Source organism: Lepidochelys kempii, chromosome 1 (genome assembly GCF_965140265.1).
Source record: "Lepidochelys kempii isolate rLepKem1 chromosome 1, rLepKem1.hap2, whole genome shotgun sequence".
In the NCBI taxonomy this organism is placed as follows: Eukaryota; Metazoa; Chordata; order Testudines; family Cheloniidae; genus Lepidochelys; species Lepidochelys kempii.
Window position 1 is genome coordinate 875,419 of NC_133256.1, and position 19,286 is coordinate 894,704.

Genomic DNA, 19,286 nt, shown 5'->3' on the forward strand with positions numbered 1-19,286 from the left:
GCAGCAGTTCTGCGGAAAAGGACCTAGGGGTGAGAGTGGACGAGAAGCTGGATATGAGTCTGCAGTGTGCCCTTGTTGCCAAGAAGGCCAATGGCATTTTGGGATGTATAAGTAGGGGCATAGCGAGCAGATCGAGGGACGTGATCGTTCCCCTCTATTCGACATTGGTGAGGCCTCATCTGGAGTACTGTGTCCAGTTTTGGGCCCCACACTTCAAGAAGGATGTGGATAAATTGGAGAGAGTCCAGCGAAGGGCAACAAACCTGATTAGGGGTCTGGAACACATGAGTTATGAGGAGAGGCTGAGGGAGCTGGGATTGTTTAGCTTGCAGAATAGAAGAATGAGGGGGGATTTGATAGCTGCTTTCAACTACCTGAAAGGGGGTTCCAAAGAGAATGGCTCTAGACTGTTCTCAATGGTAGCAGATGACAGAACGAGGAGTAATGGTCTCAAGTTGCAGTGGGGGAGGTTTCGATTGGATATTAGGAAAAACTTTTTCACTAAGAGGGTGGTGAAACACTGGAATGCGTTACCTAGGGAGGTTGTAGAATCTCCTTCCTTAGAGGTTTTTAACGTCAGGCTTGACAAAGCCCTGGCTGGGATGATTTAACTGGGAATTGGTCCTGCTTCGAGCAGGGGGTTGGACTAGATGACCTTCTGGGGTCCCTTCCAACCCTGATATTCTATGATTCTATGATTCTATGATTCATACCTGGAACGATCCATCTAAAATTATAGACATTGTAAGTTAGGCAAGGAAATGTGTTAGGTTATCTTTTGTTTTGGCTTGTGAATTTTCCTATGCTACATAGGTAGTTTTATTCCTGTTTTTCTAACTGTGAAGCTGAGGCAGAGGGGAATCCTCTGTGTTTTAAATCTTTTTATTACCCTGTAAAGTTACCTTCCATCCTGATTTTGCAGGTGTGATTCTTTTACTTTTTGGTTTCCAAATAAAGTTCTTCTTTGAAGAACCTGATTGATTTTCAGTGTCCTGAGGACAAAGGATTGGGTCTGTGCTCACATTGCTAACCAATTGGTTGGTATATTATTCTCAAGCCTCCCCAGGAAATGGGGGTGAAGAGGCTTGGGGGATATTTTGTGGGGGATAAGGATTCCAAGTGACCCATCCCTGATTTTTGGTATAAATCACTTTTTGGTGGTAGGAATATCGTCCAAGGACTAGGAAAGTAATTTGTGCCTTGGGGAAGTTTTTAACCTAAGCTGGTAGAATATAAGCTTAGGAGGTCTTTCATGCAGGTCCCCACATCTGTACCCCAGAGTTCAGAGTGTGTGGAGGGGAACCCTGACAGTGTAGCCAGCCAGCTCCCTTGACTTTGAACCACCTTAAATTGTTTTTGATGAAAGCATCTTCCAGAAATTCTTCCAGGTCTAGATCCACAAAGGAATTCATGTAAATACTGAATTTGGGCCCCACTGCCTTTTTCAAACCCCGGCTCATCTGCTGTCCAACCGTTTAGGAGCCTAAGATTCCACCAGTAGCCTGGACAATGTAACCTGAATGCTGATGCTGCTCCACAGCTAACGAGCTGCTCAGAGTCTTTGCTCAGGCCTCAATTCTGGCGGGTTTCTCCAACGAGATGTTCCTCTCACCCATCTGCCCCGCAAACCCGCTCTGTTAGGGGTTCTCTGACCATGCCTCCTGGATGGTGCCCTGCAGGTCATGAATGTATGTGTGCATGTCTGTGTGTGTGTGTGTACACATGGGTCCATGTACGTCCATGTCTGTGTGCGCGCGTGTGTGTGTGTGCATATGTGGATCCATGTTTGTGGGTGTGCGCTCACGGTCTATGATACAAGGGTTCCTGTGTGAGGCCTTCTTCTTACTACAGACCCAGGCCACAGAATACTATTCATATTATTAGAATAGGTTTCTTTCTGTAGGTTCCCAAGGCATGCCACGGAGTGTGTACAGGACTAGCAAGGTGCAGGCACTGCCAAATTCAAGTACCTTTCGGAGTAAAGGGACTTCAGCACTGGAATGCTCAGGATCGCCTTTAATGTCAACAACATCAGGCGCCCAGGCAGAGAGGTGAGTGTTGCCCACTCCCGAGTAACCCAGGGAGGAAGGGGGGAATTACAAGAGGCTCATCTTAAATGTATACCCCAATCTAAAATAACATTGTAAGAGAACCAAAAAGTGTCACCGTAGCTGAACAACAAAGTAGAAGAACCAGTGAGAGGAATTATTTAAGCTCAGTACCAATGTGGACACAAGAACAAATGGATATACACTGGCCACCAGGAAATTTAGACTAGAAATTAGACAAAGGTTTCTAACCATCAGAGGAGTGAAGTTTTGGAATAGCCTTCCAAGGGAAGCAGTGGGGGCAAAAGATCTATCTGGCTTTAAGATTAAACTCGATAAGTTTTTAGAGGAGATGGTATGATGGATAACATGGTTTTGGTAATTAAATATTCATGATAAATAGGCGCGATGGCCTGTGATGGGTTATTAGATGGGGTGGGATCCGAGTTACCCAGGAAAGAATTTTCTGTAGTATCTGGCTGATGAATCTTGCCCATATGCTCAGGGTTCAGCTGAACGCCATATTTGGGGTCGGGAAGGAATTTTCCTCCAGGGCAGATTGGAAGGGGCCCTGGAGGTTTTTTGCCTTCCTCTGTAGCATGGGGTACTGGTCACTTGCTGGAGGATTCTCTGTTTTTTGAAGTCTTTAAACTACGACTTGAGGACTTCAATAGCACAGATATAGGTGAGAGGTTTATCGCAGGAGTGGTGGGTGAAATTCTGTGGCCTGCGTTGTGCAGGAGGTCAGACTAGATGATCATAATGGTCCCTTCTGACCTAAATATCTATGAATCTATGAGAGGCAAAAAGGTTTCATTTAAATAGTGGTATTTAAATCCTTTTGAGGAAAATCGAAAGGAGCAAAAACTCTGGCAAATGAAGTTTAAGAGTATAATTTGGAAGGTTAAAAAAAGAATTTGAAGAACAGCTAGCCGAAGACTCAGAAAGTAATAGCAAAATAAGTTGCGAGGAGAAGGAACTACTAGGATGAACCATCATGTGCACTCCAGAAAGAATTCCGTGCTGAGTAAATTACTTCCTTAGAAGAGAAACAGAGTCATCCGCTAGGCCCGGCAGGACAGATTGGAAATGTTAAAGTAGGCTGAAGACAGTTATTCCTCCTTGGAGAGGGAAGATCCTTGATGAACGCTGCTGGGTACCAGGAAACACCAATGGATCTCGAGCCCTTCTAGACCATACATCTGGAGCAAGCCAAACTAATAGGCTCCAGCCAACCGATTTACTGAGTAATACCATCAAAGGAAGTGTGCTGGTGAGTCTTCTAATCTCACGTGTGAAGTCTGTGGGGTTGCATTCTCAGAATAGAACTGCAGAGGTACACCGGGATGAGGAAGTGGTTCCTTGGATGAAGATAACATTTGAAGAGAATGGAAATGAGCTGTGGGTGACAAGGAGGAAGAAGTGAGTACAAGTTACTTTTCTTCTAAAGATGTGGCGGGAGACTGCCTGTTCCAGTTCAAGCCTCAATCCAAGGGCTGGTTACTGCACAGAGGGCTAACTTAGGGTGCTGCCAGAAAAGCATCTAGCAGCCTTTCTGAGGATGAGGTGATCAATTTCAATGGCTGTTTCAAAGGTGTCCATGACAGACCAAAGAGAGCCACTGAAGTTGCTCTCAGTAAAACTAAAGACGCAGCCCAAAGTAGGAAAAGGACTTATGATCGCAAGTCCAGTGAGGCTCTCATAAGCTGTGGTAAGCAGGTACCAGTTTGTAACCATAGATGCTGGATCATAATAAAATACAAGGGAAGTGGGAGTCAAATGCCCACATTGTGGTCACACAATAATCCTGCACTGCGAGTTTACACTATCCAGCCTGAGTATGGAGGTCCTGAGAGAGTGGTACATGGGGACCATTGGACTTTAAACATTGGACTTTTAGTCCAGCCAGAGCTCACAGGAGTCGCAGAGCATCATGCCCAGAGGAGACTGAAACCAATGGGGCAAATGCAAACCCTGATGAAAATAGACTGATCCCTCAAATTGACCTGGTGTTACCTGGGGACAAGGAAACAGAAAATATGGGTAATGAGCCACCAGTCTTAAGAAAGTCCCAGAGAACTACTAAGGGTGTACTGATTATTAAACTTAGAGATGATCGTGTTATTGGTTCTATGTAGTCTTTAGTGAATATTATGTATAGTATAAAGAATTGGACAGGGGATGTTAAGTATGAGAAATGTACTTTTATTCATTGCAAATGTATTTTTTTTAATATATAAATGTTGATAATATGGGGCCCAGTTATGCTGGTGTGAACGTTCTGGCTGTGGCAGAATTATAGTAGGGAGGAATGTAAATTACTGGCCGCTCACTAAAATTCAGTGAGGATTTTTGACTGGCCCTTTCCTAGTCCCAAAAGGAAGGGGAAGGGTCCAAACAAGCCCCCAGAGTCAGTGAGGAGAGGCCAACATTACCTGTCAGCCTGATTGACAGGGCAGGCAGACCAGGGAGGAAGTCTGGAGGTCAGGAGGTTCCCATCGTCTGTGTGAGCTGGGACTGCCTGGGACAGAGCGGGGTTGAGTTAAGGAGACAGCAGGGGCCTGGGCAGAGCTGAGAGCAGAGACAGGCCAGCCAGAACCAGAGAAGTAGCCCAGGGAGTTGAGCTGGGCACAGAGCTGCAGCAGCCCGAAGCAGAGGGGCCAGAGAAGCAGCCCAGGGAGCTGGAGGCTGAGCAGCAGCAGCGCTGGGGCTGGGCCTGGGGCTGGGGCTGTGTACAGTTGGGGAGAGCAAGGAAGACCCTGGGCAGAGGGACCAGCGCAGGGAAATACCCCTAGTCAAGAGGCCTTGCAGGCCAGAATTGGAGGGGAATCGTAACTGTTGGGTGAGGATGACGCTGTGGAGAGGGGCCCTACCACCTAAAGCCTGAGACATATGGCCACTGACAGAGCAAGTGTCTGACCCACAGCACCCTTTCAGCACAGCCAGGGCCTGGGCAAGAAGCCTGGGACAGGGGAGGGACAGACTGTGAACTGCCCTGACACTCCAGAGACGGCTGGTTTCGGTGTTCCTGTAGAAGAAGAGGGGGTTCTATGTTTTTCTTTATCCCAGTATGTTTATGTTTTTCGTCTCCCCAGTGCTGGAGAGGGAGCTTCACCTTATGTCTCAAACCACAGGGTTCCACCAGAAAACGATGACGCTCATCCCACAGCACAGTGGGAACAGGGTTGCGGACCCATGATCATCATCTTGCTGGGCCCCTGTTAGACCCTGTGGCCCATGGAGATGGGCAAAGAGGGGGCAGACCAATGGTGCGGCGATTGTACCTGTGGCTCTGTGCAACCCGCCTCTGTGCCCGGAAAGGGACAGGGAGGTGGAGGGAAGAGAGCAGCTCCTAAAGAGTCAGGGAGGGGAGACAAAAAAAACGCCCCCTGAGGTTAGTCCAAGGACAGGGGAAATGACACAAGCCCTGGGTGTCAGCAGTATAGAAGATGAAGGGAAAGAAATGAGGGATGTGACAGGGGCAGGAGTGGGGCTGGGGCCAGGAACGGGATTAGGAGCAGGGGCAGAAGTTTGACTGGGAAGCCTAGCAGCAAAGCCACAGGAATGCGACACCTCTTGACTGGGTACAGGGGCCGAGGGGATGGCAACCGGAGGGGAGACCTCAATGACTCTGGGCCCAGACACCACATGGAACTCCACAACCAAGGTGTGGCACATGATGGCATCTGTGATGGGGCCCTGAACTGGGAGGGAAGACGGCCACCCCTCCTCTGAAGGGGGCGCAACTATGGGTGCGCGTCGCAGCTGTTCGGCACAGGTCATCACCACAAGGGTCTTGGAGGCAGATGGTTGAATTCATGTGTGCCCCAAGGGGGTTGAGAGCAGGGGCAGCAGCCCGGGGGAGGGGATAGAGAAGAGGAGGGGATGGTGTGACCATGCCACCGCCCAGATTGAGACCCCACCAAAAGTTTCTCCCATCATTTGGGAAAGGGGCAAGAGGTAACACCGGTGGTAAGGGGGGATGGAGGGAGTTGGGGAAGGGGAAAGGCCAACCTGTCCTCCTGTTTAGGATGGGTGCAGGGGAGTGGGGCACCCCCCCCCCCAATGACAGGGGATGTGGCGAGGCTGACCGAGGCAGGGAAGTGGGGTACTATGGAAAAGGGACACAAGTGTTTAGGGAGAGGCCATGGGTGCATGAAGCAAGGGGTCCAAGCAATGGGGGGAACAATGGAAGGTAAGGGGAAAAGAGGGGCAAACTAGAAACCTGTGGGAGCAGGACATGAAAACCATAGGGACAAGCTCTGGAAGATGGGGTGGGACAGACAAACTATCCAACCCAGGGGAGCTATGGTGTGGGAGGCAAGCTTACAACACTCCAGGGCCAGCCAGGGAAGGACCCAGGAATGGTTGTGGGGTCCTTGCTTCTCTCCAGAGGGCAGGCCAGCAGGGCCCCCCAAGCAGCAGCAGCAGCAGCATCCAGCCAGCAGGGCAGCCAAATAAAACTGGCCGGTTGCAATAGTGAGGTGGAGGGGGCTCCCTCCGAGCCAGAGTGGGAAGGACAATGGCTAATCCCCGAAAAGGAATCTTCAGAGGGGTGCTGGAGTGAGTAATGTGGAAACTGAACACAAAATGAAAGATTTGATGGTGAAGCCGGCAAGGGGCAAAAGTGTTACAAGTTCTGAAGGAACGTTGGACCTCGTGGCTCAGGAGCGTTTCTTAACCATATGGAAAGATGATGTGAAACAGCGTCAAGGGGACAAAAAGATGAAAACTGTGGATGCGATGTGTATCAGAGCAGTCACCTTGCTCCGGCTCAGCCAGGGTTAAAAGCCAGCCCTTTTCAATCAGAAAAGGCTGAGTGGCAGCCAGTGAGGACCAGGCTGTGCCCTATAAAAAGGCTGCAGGGCCAGAAGGCAGGAGTTTCTCAGTGAGGGTAGCAGACCATAACCCTATTGATATGCTAATTGGCAACGATTTCTTCTGTGTAGCTCAGGCTGCGAAAGTGTCCACCCGCAGAAAGAACGAGTGTTCCGCTGAGACCCGAACGGAAAAGCAAAAATTGCCAGGAACGGCTGAAGGACTGAAAGAGCGTCACCTTGGTTCCTCTGCACCAAAAGCACAGGCACAAGATGGAGTCCTGTGTCACATGGGCTGATCACACGCCTCTGCATGTTTCCGTGAGTCATAGCAGGGACCATATATTATATTCTAGCCAGAATGTCCCCAGGTAAGTCCATCAGGTGGGGATAATTTTCTTCCATGGCACATGCTGTTCATTGTTGGGCCATCCACTTGAATAGTCCATTCACATTGTGCTGGATACACTGGATGTAAACTGCCTTGTGGGATTTACCACAGGAGCAAACGCATAGTCAATATTTGTAACTGCAAATAAAAATACGAGATGTGCATACAAATAAGAAAATCACATGCATCGAACTGTTGCTTTATATTGAAATCTCACATGACCTATTGTTACAAGATTTGTTGCAAATATATAACAATGGCGATATTGAATGAGGAAATGTTATTTACTCCTTGACATAACACAAGAACTAAGTGTCATCCAATCAAAGGAATAGGCAGCAGGTTTCAAACAAACAAAAGGAAGTATTTCTTCACAGTCAAGCTGTGGAACTATCTGCCATAGGATGTTGTGAAGGCCAAAACTATGACCTGGTTCCAGTAAAAACTAGAGAAGTCCATCAAGGGCTATTGCCCAGGATGGGTAGAGTTGTTGTCCCTAGCCTCTGTTTGCCAGAAGCTGGTAGTGGGTGACAGAGCATGAATCACATGGGGATTGCCATGTTCTGTTCATTCCCTCTGAAGCACCTGGCACTGGGCACTGTTGGACGACAGGCTTCTGGGCTACATGGACCATTGGTTTTATCCAGTGTGGCCATTGTGATCTTCTCATTTAGATTCCAGATGTATCTGCCCCCTGCTGTAACCCACTACACCCCACTCCCCTCCCACAGCTGAGATACATCCCAGGAGTCCTGATGGGGGTCTCTCTCTCCACAGAGGTAGTAGCAAAGTAAGAATAAACATTAAAATTTTAACACTAACCAGTGTCCCTTATGTGACTTCCCACAAGATGTGAGAACATGTTACTATTAGAGGTGACTAGGTCCACTATTTATTTATTTATTTATTTTCCAGATATATATTGTCACAAATATAAAGGGAAGGGTAAACCCCTTTAAAATCACTCCTGGCCAGAGGAAAAACCCTTTCACCTGTAAAGGGTTAAGAAGCTAGGAGAACCTCACTGGCACCAGAGCAAAATGACCAATGAGGAGACCAGATACTTTCAAATGCTGGGGGGAGGAAGAAACAAAGGGTCTGGGTCCGTCTGTGTGATGCTTTTGCCGGGGACAGAACAGGAATGGAGTCTTAGAACTTGGTAAGTAATCTAGCTAGATCTGTGTTAGATTCTGATTTCTTGAAATGGCTGAGAAAATAAGCTGTTCTGAATGGAATGGATATTTCTGTTTTTGTGTCTTTTTGTAACTTAAGGTTTTGCCTAGAGGGATTCTCTATGTTTTGAATCTAATTACCCTGTAAGGTATTTACTGTCCTGATTTTACAGAGGTGATTCTTTTTCCTTTTTCTTCTATTAACTTTCTTCTTGTAAGAAACTGAATGCTTTTTCATTGTTCTTAAAATCCAAGGGTTTGGGTCTATGGTCACCTACCACAAATGGGTGAGGATTTTTATCAAACCTTCCCCAGGAAGGGGGGTGCAAGGTTTTGGTGAGGATTTTGGGGGGAATGACATTTCCAAACAACTCTTTCCCAGTAACCGGTTACATGTTTGGTGGTGGCAGCGAAAGTCCAAGGGCAAAGGGTAAAATAGTTTGTACCTTGGGGAAGTTTTAACCTAAGCTGGTAAAAGTAAGCTTTGGAGGTTTTCATGCAGGTCCCCACATCTGTACCCTAGAGTTCACAGTGGGGAAGGAACCTTGATATATATATATAGGAGGTGGAAAATGTTCCAGCAACTGGCAAGGTGAGGGGAAGAGAGGAGCAAGTGAGAGGGGTAGGACATTGGGGAGAAGACACACAGCAGGGGTGGAGCCTTGACAGAACAGATGGGGCAAGATTGTCGTTTCAGGAGTCCAACTACCAGCAGTTGGAAAGGTGGCAACCCAGTGAATTGCACTTAGACTGATTCCCCAGTTTATCATGCTGACACAGCACAGTAAAGATAGGAATGGGTTTAATGTCTCTTGACTGTCCAGAGTAGCACCCGTGTTAGCCTGTATCCACAAAAAGAAAAGGAGGAGTTGTGGCACCTTAGAGACTAACAAATTTATTTGAGCATAAGCTTTCGTGAGCTACAGCTCACTTCATCGGATGCATTCAATAAATGATTCAGGGAAGAAGGCCCAGCACCATGTACCAGCCAGCTCTGCATGGTCCTCATTCTGAGAAAACATTTAGGTCCCTTTAGGAGTAAAAAGCCGGAGCAGCCTGCCCCGGATTTGTTTGGTCCTCACCCCGTAGATGATGGGGTGGAGCAAGGGGGGCACCAGGAGGTACATGTTGGCAATGAGAACAAGGAAGTGCAGTGGCACATTATGGCCAAACCGGTGCGTGAGAGAGGAGAAGAAACCTGGCATGTAGAAAGCTAAGATGGCACAAAGGTGAGAGATGCAGGTCCCAAAAGTTTTGAGCCGGGCATCCTTTGTGGGGAGGTGGAAGATGGCCCGGAGGATCTGAGTATAGGAGACAGTGATGAAAAACACGTCCATTCCGATCTCAGAGAAAAGATCGAACAGCCCATAGTAACTACTGATGCGGATGTCAGCACAGGCCAGGTTCACCACAGCTATGTGCTCACAATAGGTGTGAGGGATGACGTTGGTTCTGCAATATGGCCACCGCATCGCCAGGAAGGGGTAGGGTAATGCGAATATTCCACTGCGCAGCAGGACGGCCAGGCTGATCTTGGCCACAAAAGAGTTTGTCAGGATGGTGGAATGTCTCAGGGGATGGCAGATGGCCACATAGCGATCAAAAGCCATGGCCACGAGGATTCCAGACTCCATGGCTGAGAAGCAGAGAAGGACGTACATCTGGGTGAGGCAGGCACTGAAATTGATCTCCCTGGAATTGAACCAGAAGATGCTCAGCATTTTGGGCAGGGTGGATGTGGACATGACCAGGTCGGTGACGGCCAGCATGCAGAGGAAATAGTACATGGGACCATGGAGGCTTTGCTCCATCTTTACAATGAACAAGATGGTGAAGTTCCCCAAGACAGCTATGGTGTACATTGTGCAGAAGGGGATGGAGATCCAGATGTGGGCTGCCTCCAAGCCAGGAATGCCCAGCAGGATGAAGGTGGAGGGGTTGGTGAAGTTGGTTGTGTTGGAATCTGACATGGAATAGGGGAGAAGGTGTCCAACTCTGAGGCGTAACGCTGTTTCCTGCATGTACCGTACGTTCCCCTGACTTCCTGTGTGTGCCCAGGATGCCTGGATGGAGAGAGAACGTTAATCTGAGATATTACATGCACTACTGGAGGCAGTTCTCATGGGTGAAGCAGATTGTTCGCTCTTCACTCACTGAAAAATGACATTTCAATTGTTCAGAGAAAACAACTATGAACAATGACCATATTAAAGCCAATTCCACATTTTATGGGGCTCCCTGTGTTAATAATTCCTACATTTAGAGATGGGGGAACCTTAAGAGGCACCAGCAGGAAACACAAGTGTGGTTATTCATCATTATTCCTTAATGCAATGAGAGCTAGCATAGGGACTCCATACTGTAGGAGTTCCCCATTCATCAAGTTGCTTGATATGTGAGAATGGAAAAAAAACAAACTTTTGTAAGACATATGCCAGGAGAAACATCCCAATTAGAACATACCTCAGGGAAAAGACCTGGGCGCCATTGACAGCAGCTCAAGAGAAACACCTGCTGATTCAGAGCAGTGGACAAAACAAAAGCAAGCTTCAGATCACTAAGATATGGGATGGAGAACACCAAGTTCGGGATATGTACTCAGTTTTGGTCACCCAGTCTCCATGCAGGATATAGCATATCTAAAAGGGATTTCCAAGACAGGCTCTGAGAATGGGGGAGGCTGCCATATGCAAACAGATAGAAAAGTCACGGCTACGCCCCCTGATACTTGACACCATGCAGAAAAGTCTGGGACTCTTTCGTTTACAGAAGAGACAAAGAAGGGAACATATGAGAGAGGAGAGGAAAATAAAAAATATACTGATTTATGTTCCAATGGACAAACAGAGAACAGTTCCCAACCAGTGCTATCTATAGACACTGAGTGCTCCAAGAGGACTAATTCCCAAAGCTGAAGAAAATTGTCAGCAAAATTGATTGGAGGAAAAATTATACAGAAAAATATGAATGAGAAATGGTCGTTCTTTTGCGGAAAAAGTAATGATTCCACAGTCAACCAAATGAACAACTTTGAGTAAAAATCCACTTCAGTGGCAACGGGAAGGCAGCAATTGGGGGGGGGGGGAAGAATATGTAGCAAAGAGGGAAAAGAGAAACCAGAGAGACAAGAATGCAAATGGAAAGTTATGAAAATTGAGAAGGGATGTTAAAGACGTCAGGGAAAACTCCACCTTTGGCAGAGCTAAGGATAAAAAAAAGGAGGTTATTAAGTATGTTAACAACAAGAGAAATGTTATGGCAATTCCTGTGTTAAATGTCAAGTACTAAAAAATAAAGGGAAAGTGCTTTTTATAAAAGATTTGACAAGGTTAAAAAACAATGGAAAAGCTGGTATGGGATTAGGGTTGGGTTTTTTTTAAGTCTAGATATGTAATTAATGCCAGTAAACAACAGGGTTTGTACAAAACAGATCTTGTCAAATAAACCTGTTTTCACCCTTTATGGAGAGTACATATTTGTGGATCAAGGGAACACATGTGGTGGATCAAGGGAACCATGCAGAGGCATTGTACCTTGATTTCTCAGAGGCATTTGATTTACTGGGGGAAAATATTGAGTTAAAAATTAAACACTCTACAATATCAGTAGAGAACATGCAAAATGGACTGAAAACTGGCTAAGTGACGGATCTCAGAAAGCTGTTGTTGATAGGGCCTCGTCAGTGAACGGGGCTGTTTGTAGTCAGGTTCTGTAGGGATCAGTTCTACGCCTGAGGCTATTCAATATTTTCATGAATGATCTGGAAAGAAATAGAAGATCACTGCAGATAAAATTTTCGGATGACCCAAAGATTGGCAGAGTGGTTGCAATGAGGTGGCCAGGGCAGGCATACCGATTGATTTGGAGCACTTTGAATGTGGGGCCCATGCAAACAAAATGTTTTAATACCATCAAACGCAGAATCCTTGGAAAAGGGAATGCAGGCCTGACCCACAGACGACAGCACTGTATTATGGAATGCAAGGACCCTGTAAAGGATTTCGGGGACATTGTGGACAGCCAACTCATCTTGAGAGCCCAGTGAGATGCTGTAGCATAAAGGGATGATGGGGTCCTCAGATACATAAACAGGGGAGAGGTGAGTTGGAGCAGGGGAAGGATTTTACCTCTGAAGATGTATAGACTTTGAAGATGTATATCTCTATAGCTTATCAAAAAGATGATCAGGCAGAAACTTTCATAGGGAGAAATCCATGCCTAGTAATGGCTCTGTAATCTACCAGAAAAAGGCTGATCAAGACCGAAGGGCTGGAAGCTGAAGCCAGGCAAATTCTAGCTATAAACTAGGGCCACATCTTTAGCAATGAGGGTGATTAACCATTGAGAGACACTGAGAAGGGAAGTAGTGGATTCTCCACCTCCCCATGTTTGCAGATCGAGACTGGATGCTTTTCTGGAAGATCTGCTTCAAGGGTCTACACCAGGGTTAGGATGATATAGCTACATCTCTCTGGGGTGTGGATTTTTTTGCTGTTTCAAAAAAGGCAAATGCAATGTTAGGTTATATGAGCAGAGGTATAACATGCCAGTCACAGTACATGATCGTATTCCTCTACTCGGTCGGGGTTAGGTCTCAATAGTAATGTGTCCAATTTTGCTCACCAATGTATAGAAAGGAGGTAGATAAACTGGAAAGGAGCCATAGGCAAGAGAGAAAGGTTATGCACAGGATGGAATGCAAGCCGTAGGAACCGGTGTGTTTATCTGGAAAAGTGGAGATTAATGGGGGACAAGATAGTGAACTTCAAATACTTGAAAGGCTGCCATAAAAAGGTGGAGGAAAGTTATTCTGTCTTACATTGAGAGAGGCAGGACAAAAGGCAATGGGTTGAAACTCCAGCATAGCAGATTTAAATTAAATTTCAGGAAAATCTTCCTAACTTGAAGTACAGGAGGCCAATGGAACAGACACCCAGGGTAGTCATGGAATCTCCTCCTGTGGAGGTTTTCCAAAGACGTGTGAATAGCAATCAGTCTTAGATGACTAAGACAAAAGAAATCTTGCATCTTGTCAGGGGGTTAGACAAGCTGTCCTTTGCCTTCCCTTATAACTCTATGGCTCTATCATTCTATAATGCAAAATCCTAGTGTAGATCAGGCCTTGGTCACACACAAGCCTTTCGGCTCAATACAGAGGTAACTGAGTTGTAATTAATGGGCCTGTGCTTTACAGGAGGTCAGACTGGATGATCACATGGTCCCTTCTGACCTTAAACCCTAGGGATCTATTGATAAAGAAAGTAGATCAGGCATTTATGTTTAATGTGTCTCATAACATGAACAAGGGAGCATTTAGTTAAATAGAAAGTCTGAACATATAAGAACGAGAAAAGAAATTGCTAACATAACCCAAATATTTGGCCTGTAGAACTCCTTGCTACCAAAATTATTGGAGTGAACAGCTTAGCTGAAAGGGATTCACAAGTGGATTGGCCATTCATAGATTGATAGATATTTAGGTCAGAAGGGACCATTATGATCATCTAGTCTGACCTCCTGCACAATGCAGGCCACAGAATTTCACCCACCCACTCCTGCAAGAAACCTCTCACCTATGTCTGAGCTATTGAAGTCCTCAAATGGTGGTTTAAAGACTTCAAGGAGCAGAGAATCCTTCAGCAAGTGACCCGTGCCCCATGGATTACAGAGGAAGGCGAAAAACCTCCAGGGCCTCTTCCAATCTGCCCTGGAAGAAAATTCCTTCCCGAACCCAAATATGGCGATCAGCTGAACCCTGAGCATATGGGCAAGATTCATCATCCAGATACTACAGAAAATTCTTTCCTGGGTAACTCAGTTCCCACCCCATCTAATATCCCATCACAGGCCATTGGGCCTATTTACTGTGAATGTTTAATTAACAAAACCATGTTATCCCATCATACCATCTCTTCCATAAACTTATCGAGTTTAATCTTAAAGCCAGATATATCTTTTGCCCCCACTGCTTCCCTTGGAAGGCTCTCTTCCAAAACTTCACTCCTCTGATGGTTAGAAACCTTCGTCTAATTTCTAGTCTAAATTTCCTGGTGGCCAGTTTATATCCATTTGTTCTTGTGTCCACATTGGTACTGAGCTTAAATAATTCCTCTCCCTCTCCGGTATTTATCCCTCTGATATATTTATAGAGAGCAACCATATTTCCCTGGTAGAATCTCCTTCCTTAGAGGTTTTTAAGGTCAGGCTTGACAAAGCCCTGGCTGGGATGATTTAACTGGGAATTGGTCCTGCTTTGAGCAGGGGGTTGGACTAGATGACCTTCTGGGGTCCCTTCCAACCCTGATATTCTATGATTCTATGATTCCCCTCAACCTTCTTTTAATTAGGCTAAACAAGCCAAGCTCCTTGAGTCTCCTTTCATATGAGAAGTTCTCCATTCCTCGGATCATCGTAGTAGCCCTTCTCTGTACCTGTTCCAGTTTGAATTCATCCTTCTTAAACATGGGACACCAGAACTGCACACAGTATTCCAGGTGAGGTCTAGTCAGGGCCTTGTATAACGGTACTAAAACCTCCTTATCCCTACTGGAAATACCTCTCCTGATGCATCCCATGACCGCATTAGCTTTTTTCACAGCCATATCACATTGTCGGTGGAGTTGCTGTCATCACCTGTAGTTAAGGCTGGCTGACGCTTGAATAAAAGACCCCATTTTCAGTTGCTTATGAATTTGCTAAATTTTAGGTGTTTGGACTGAAATTTCCCATGCTGGGTGGCTGCTTTGAGCAGAATTGTGTTTTGAAAGTTTCAGGAATAACAGTTCAGCCCACTTCTCGAATGGAACTTGGAGAAAGTATGTGTTTCCCACCTTGAAAAATTCTTATTCTTGTTCTAGTGAAGAGCGCTACCAACTCCAAGCTTTCCAGCAGCTAAAAGTCAGGTAAGAGCCCCTGTCCCCCTGCCCCATTAACAGCCAGAGCCCTGAAATGCAAGAGGAGAGGGTGCCCATGTCTGTGCGTTAACACACAGCTAGCCCCTGATGTCTCTACTCAGTTCTTACTCCAAGGGGAGTTTTGCCTCACTGGGGCCTGAGCAAAGTACAGGCCACTGATTCAGAATTTGGTCTTCTATTGTACATCTACTAACACCTTTCATTCTGAAGGATCCCCTTCTCCCACTGAAATGCAGCCACCTCGTGGCGGTAGTCCATCAGGCAGGATGACCAGGGGTGCCCAGAAAAGAGTGACATTTTGGCCAGTGATTCTTTAGCAAACTCATCACCTATGGGAAGGGCCCTGGGATGTGTCATGGTTGTGCAGAGCGGAAAGGACCCCAGACGTACTCTCTGTCCCATCACGTCCACGTTGCACGGTGTTTGTCGAGCAGGTGATCTCCTCAGCAAGAAATGGGTACCTGTGAATTCTGAGATGGAAGTGTCTTCCCTGGGAATCCCCCTCAGGTAGCCATGTCCCAAACCTCTCTCACCCCAGCATCTGCAGCAACATGCCACACCGAGAGCCGATTAAAGGGTGTGCACCGTTTATAATACAGCTCTGTGCAATCCCAGGGGGGTTCACGCAGCCTCGAGGGGAGAAGAGAGCATCTGAATGTAAACAGGCTGCAGAGAAGCATGTCTCTTCTTCTGTGCTAATTATTCAGCTTTTGGAGTAAACATTCATTAAGGAACTGTCCCAAAGGGAGATGAGCGCTGCTGGGCTCTGTGCTGAGTCAGAGAAGAATTGGCTGTTTGTGTATTTGTGTATATTTATAAAATATAGTTGATTTGAAAGAAAATAAGGGATAATTGCTTCGATGGATAGATAGGAGACAGACAGATCTGGAAAAAGGTGACCGAGGGGAGATATGAGCATTTTCTGCTGTTGCTATGGGCTCAGAGATCAGTAAATCTCATGTGCAGAGGTAAACTCCTTCCAACTCCTTCCAACTGCTCCAACTCACCACTCCCCTGTCTATGCATCCAAGCCCTTTTGGCCACAGCATCGCACTGGGAGCTCACGATGAGTTGGTTATCCACAGAGATCACTTAGTGCTTTTCAGGGTCTCTGCGTTTCATAATACAGTGCCCTGGTCTGTGGGTTGGGCCTGCATTCCCTGTTCCAAGAGGATCACTTTGCATTTGTCTTTATTAAAACATAGTGTTTGCATGGGCCCAGCTCACCAAATGTTCCAGATCAAATATTATGCCTGTTCGGCCGCCTCATTGCAACCACTCTGCCAGCCTTTGGGACATTCGCTAATTTTATCTGCAGTGATTTTCTCTTTCCTTCCAGATTCTTGATTAAAATACTGAACAGCATCAGGCCTAGAAATAATCCCTGCAGAACCCCACTAGAAACAGCCCCATTCACTGACAATGGCCATTGACAGCTGGTTTCCGATATCCGCCAGCCACTTTTCAGTCCATTTTACGTGCGCTCCACTGATATTGTAGTGCGTTCCTTTTATTATCGGAATGTTTCCCCTGCTAAATCAAGTGCCTCAGAGAAATCAATTTTACTGCATCTGTGCAGTTCCCTTGATCAACCAAACCTGTATTCTCATTAAACAATGACATTGGGGTTTTTTTGACAACACCTGTTTTCCATAAACCAAGTTGTTGACTGCTATTAATTATATTCCTGGACTTTTTAAAAACTAATCCCAGACCACTGTTTCCATTGTTTCCTAACCTTGTCAAATCTTTTTTTTTTTAAACTTTCCCTTTGTAAAACAACCTTTACATTTCACACAGTACTGCCCTGTATTTGCCTTTTCTTTTTTGTTTGCTCTGCTGCTGCCTGATTGCACCCTTCTGCTTCCGAGTGAGATGCGTGGTCATTGTTCAGTTCTTACCTCTGGTGTTCATAACTCTAATTTTCTACTATCGATGCTCTTTAACACCCTCCGAGATAGCTAGTGGCCTGAAAAGCATTTCATTGTGTCATGTGATATGAGTGTCATACTGCTTCTTTCCGAATGCAGACAAAAAATGGAACATATTTACCTTTTCTGCAACATTAACAAGTTTCCTTTCTCTGTCAAGTAATTGGCCTAAAACTTTTCAAGGATTTCTTTTGATGTTAATATACTTAGTAACCTCCTTTTTCGTTTCCTTAGACATGCTAAACAGGGATTTTTCCCTGAAGTCTTTAAAGTCCCTTATCAGTTTTAATAAATTCCAATTTGTATTACTTACTGTCCATTTTCCCTTTCACCCCAAGTGTAATATATAGCTTTCTGCCACAATTGCTACCTTCCCTTCACTACTGAACTGGGTTTTTAGTCAAAGTTTCCCCCTTTGACTGTGGACTCCTGGCGTTTTAGCTGTCTAATAAACTCCTCTTAAATAACTCCCAGTTTTCATTCCCATTTTTCTTTCTGAATTTCCTGCCATTAGTTTTGCTGAGAATTTTCCTCAGCTTTGGGCAATTACCCTTTTTGAAGCACTAAATATCTATCGATGTTACTGGTTGGGAACTGTTCTCTGTTTGTCCACGTGAATGTAATCCGTTCCATTCTTTGTTTTTCTCTCCTCTATCATATGCCCCCTTCTTTGTCTTTTCTCTTAACTCAACACTTTTCAGTCTGTCCGCATGTGGCAGCGTTCCCCATTCCCATAGCCTGTTTCAGAAATCCCCTTTCTATCTGCTAAATGCTTTATAGAGATTGGCTGCCCAAAACTGAGTATATTGTCGCTGTCTGGCTAGTGCTGCAAATGAGCAGGTGTTTCCGTGGAGCTGCTATCAGTCAGGCTTTTTCCCTGACCTGTGTCCTAGTTGGGATGTTTCCCCCTGGCACATGACTTGGCAAAGGTTTCATTTTTTACCACTCTCATATTTTGTGCAGCCGGGTAATGGGGAACGCCATACAGCATGGACACTTTTGCCTGGGTTTCATCGTGTTAAGAAAGAATGAGGGATAAACTGTACCCGTACACATTTTTCCTGCTGGTGCCCATGAAGGTTTCCCACACCATGACTTGTAGGAATCATTGACCAATGGAGCACCATTAAATATGAAATTGGCATTAATAGGGTCAGTTGTTCATAATTTACTTCTCTGAATCATGTAAATCTCATTTTTCAGTGTGTGAAGAATGAGCGATCTGCTTCACCCATGAGAACAGCCTCCAGTAGTCCATGTAGTGTCTCATATTAACATTCTCTCTCCATCCAGGCATTTGTATTGCGACCATCACCCTAGACTCTGGGCACATGCAAGAAATCAGGGGAACATACAGTACATGTAAGACACACCATTCTACTTCAGATTTGGACACCTTCTCCCCTACTCCATGTCAGATTCCAACACAACCGACTTCACCAACCCCTCCACCTTCATCCTGCTGGGCATTCCTGGCCTGGAGGCAGCCCATGTCTGCATCTCCATCCCCTTCTGCACCTTGTACACCATAGCCATCTTGGGGAACTTCACCATTCTGTTCATCTTAAAGAGGGAGCGGAGCCTCCATGGGCCCATGTACTAGTTCCTCCGCATACCTGGCCCTGTTGTTTCCTGATTTAGGAGATTAATGATATTAATTTGGATTGTATGGGTTATAGGCTCTCCAATTAGTCTGATCAGAAGATAATAAGGTTCTTGTCTGAATCAGGCTACACAGAATTTACAAAGGACCCTCAGGGTATGACAGGAAGCTCACATGGGAAAAATATAGCGTTAAAGACATTTATTAAGATAAATGAAGTAATAATTAAATGGTAAAATAATTAGAGTTACAAAGTTACAATAGTATTACTGCTATTTAAAAGATACATATGGTGTTATATGCTACAAAGCTTTGGTTAATATATTCATTCCCTTCCTTGATAACCTGGTGCTAAGAGACACAGGACCAGCCTTGCCTCTGGTATGCCAAGAGAGTTCAGGTTCCTCAAT

At 45.7% G+C, this 19,286-nt stretch overlaps 1 protein-coding gene across 1 annotated transcript; it reads right to left on the reverse strand.

Annotated features, from left to right (window-relative positions):
* Window positions 1-9,450: 9,450 nt before the first annotated feature.
* LOC140913027 (olfactory receptor 52E8-like) lies at window positions 9,451-10,449 on the reverse strand. Its single transcript, XM_073348680.1, has one exon. It carries the CDS (start codon window positions 10,447-10,449, stop codon window positions 9,451-9,453), a length of 999 nt encoding a protein of 332 aa, XP_073204781.1.
* Between the last annotated feature and the right edge of the window lie 8,837 nt (window positions 10,450-19,286).

Excerpts from the sequence above, each read along its gene's own strand:
- LOC140913027 (XM_073348680.1), bottom strand. The coding sequence starts at position 10,449 with ATGCAGGAAACAGCGTTACGCCTCAGAGTTGGACACCTTCTCCCCTAT.